Source organism: Dendrobium catenatum, unplaced genomic scaffold (genome assembly GCF_001605985.2).
Source record: "Dendrobium catenatum unplaced genomic scaffold, ASM160598v2 fragScaff_scaffold_621, whole genome shotgun sequence".
NCBI lineage: Eukaryota > Viridiplantae > Streptophyta > Magnoliopsida > Asparagales > Orchidaceae > Dendrobium > Dendrobium catenatum.
Window position 1 is genome coordinate 16,070,571 of NW_021319083.1, and position 2,743 is coordinate 16,073,313.

General features: G+C 41.8%; 1 protein-coding gene across 1 annotated transcript; it reads right to left on the reverse strand.

Moving 5' to 3' along the window:
- Positions 1-379: 379 nt before the first annotated feature.
- LOC114579662 lies at positions 380-1,387 on the reverse strand (the record flags this gene model as incomplete). The annotated part of the gene is made up of 1 exon (XM_028695001.1): positions 380-1,387. A coding segment is annotated over one exon (831 nt), but the record flags the coding sequence as incomplete, so codon positions are not given.
- Between the last annotated feature and the right edge of the window lie 1,356 nt (positions 1,388-2,743).

Here is a 2,743-nt window from a genome sequence, read left to right on the forward strand (position 1 = left end):
CAAACTTGCCGCGGGAAAACAGAGGCGACCGTTACCTGCAAAAGTGTGAAAAGTGGAGTTCCATTGAAGATGAATCGCAGCATGTTATAATTTCACTATATTTTGAAATGAAAAATGAGATTTTCGATTGGAGATGCTCTTACCTCATCTTTCGCTCTTATTGCAGGCTTGTGGATGATCGATAATTGTAAGCCAACGTCAAGCCCTTTGTTATCTTCCTGCCTTCTAAAAAGCCAACGATAACCGAGAGCTACAGGAAAAGCGTCGGCGTCGCCTGCTTTTTCGAATTCCAATCCATCATTTAAATTTACTTTTTTTGTTTACTAAATGTGGGCCCTCTCTCTCCCATGTGCTTATGCCAAGTAACAGCATTTTATTGTTACACTCTCTCATCATTCACCCCCAATGCCTCACTTCTACCATTTAACTACCCAAAAGCAGAGCAGATAAGCAGCCCACCACGAACAGCAAAAGCAGGGCCATTTCCCCTGTTTTTTCCTCGCCGTCCTTCTTCTCATCATCTCGGAGTTTCGTAATAGTTGAAAGAGATCGAGAGCTAAAAACGAGGAAAGAGAAGGAAAATGGAAGTGGAAGAAGCACCGAGACAGCGCAGCAACACCAGTCCTTCCTCCCCGGAGTTCGAGTTCTGGATGGTGCGCAATCCCTCCTTCCCGCCCTCCAACCTCCTCACCGCCGATGAGCTATTTCTCGACGGCGTTCTCCTCCCACTCCAACTCCTCTCCCTCCCATCCACCGAGCGCCGAGCGCAACCCCCTTCCTCCCCACCAACGGCCCCGCCGGCCGAACCGGCCCCGTCGCCATCTTCCATCCTCTTGTCCTCCTCTTCAACGTCGTCGTCCATTTCCAGGCGATGGAAAGACTTATTCAAAGCGGCGCCGGAAAAGAAATCCGGTGAAAAGGACCATGAAAAGAACTTGCGGAAGAAGGACCGCAGAAGCAGCGCCGATCTCAACATCAACCTCAACATCTGGCCCTTCACCCGGAGCCAGTCAGCCGGCGGCCGTCCTCGATCGATCGGATCTGTCTCCGGTCGAAAAGTCAGCAGCGCCCCCTGCTCTCGAAGCAACTCCCGCGGAGAGTCTGGCGGAGGCCGGAGGTGGGCTGCCAGCCCGGGCCGTGGAGGAGTGCATCTCGCACGGTCCAGCCCCGTCTGGCAGATCCGGCGGACCGGGCGGCCGGTCCAAAGAGAAGAGTAAAATGTGGACTCAGACCTCCGTCTCCTCCGCCGGCAGTGGTGTTCCCACCGGAGTTCGAGTGTTAAACCTGAATGTGAACAGTTGCATCGGATACGGAGAAAAGGTAAGCTCAAGGGGCGACGATAGCGATGGGATCGCCGCCGGCGAGCGCATCGTGGAAGGCAGCGGAGTCAATGGGAGCGTGACGAGCGTCTTTAGCCTTAGATCCCTCTTCTCGAAGAAGGTTTACTGATCAATGAGAGCAGTAACTCGCTCCACAGTAATTGTATCAATCCATGTTGATGATGACTTGATAGTTTATACTAACTTCATATAGTCTTCCTCTTCCTCTTCTCTTTTGAAATTTATGCGTGTATATTTTCGATTAGGGCCTGCTCCTGTGCTAAGTTCAAATTCTATATAAAAATATTGAAAAAAAGTTTAAGCTGAATGTGATGAGCTATTAGTGAAAAGATCATGTAAGGTTCGACTACTTTCGGCACCGTTAATTTTAGCAGCTTTTTAAAGAACCGAACTTCTAACACTTGACTCTGTCCCTGATAAATTAGGAAATTTAATTGACAAATGCACTTGCTTGAATAAATTTTCTTTGGATTGAATTTTTCAATATTTTGGTATGTGAAAATGATGGCTGTTTATAGAAATTTTTTGGAAAAAAAAAGTTTGAATTTTCCTACAAACAGCACTGTAATGAACTAATTATATAGGCCTGTATTCTGTAACATATCTATTGAGGGAGAGAGTCTTGGTCGTAGGGCTGACTGACCATGAGGTCCATGAGGACTATGATTTATTAGGAGAGATATAATTTTTTTTAGGTATTTGATTTGAAACTATATAATAAAATTATGGATTTATTTAAGAACGGTGAGCAAATATATTTTTCTAAGATTTTTTATTAAATTTATGTGGCATAAAATGTTTTAAAAGGAACAGATTATGCCTTGCTGTCTTAAATTTTGTGAAATTTTTAATAAATATCTTCATTATTATCTTTAAAGTAAAATCAATTTATTTTATTTTTATAAATTAAATAGAAATATATGTGTTAATTTTTTGGGCCCATTTGACAAGGATTAGATCAAGATATTATGACCCAGACACCTGTCCATTAGGATATAGGACCATTAATTATTTCTTACTTCTTTCGCTTCAAAGCCCGAAAGCCCGACCGACTACAATTAATTTAACTTTTCCTTTAATTTTTTCTCGCTTCCTTAATTGTTTTCTCGCTTTTTTTTCGTGGGATGAAAACGTAGAGAAGCTAAAACAAATCACTTCAAAAATGTTCATAGAAGAAGATGGTAAGCAGCTAATTTCGATGAAGGATTAATGACGAGTTTCTCGATAAATATATTTGAATCTAGCATAAAAAAAATAAAAAAATAAAAAATAAATAAAAAAATATTTGAATCTAGCATTTTCAAAATTTGAACATTATTCACCTAACTTGTTTTTTTTTTAAAACATTTATGTACTTCAATGATGTTTTACTATAGATGAAGGATTATTCTTTGTTGGGAAGG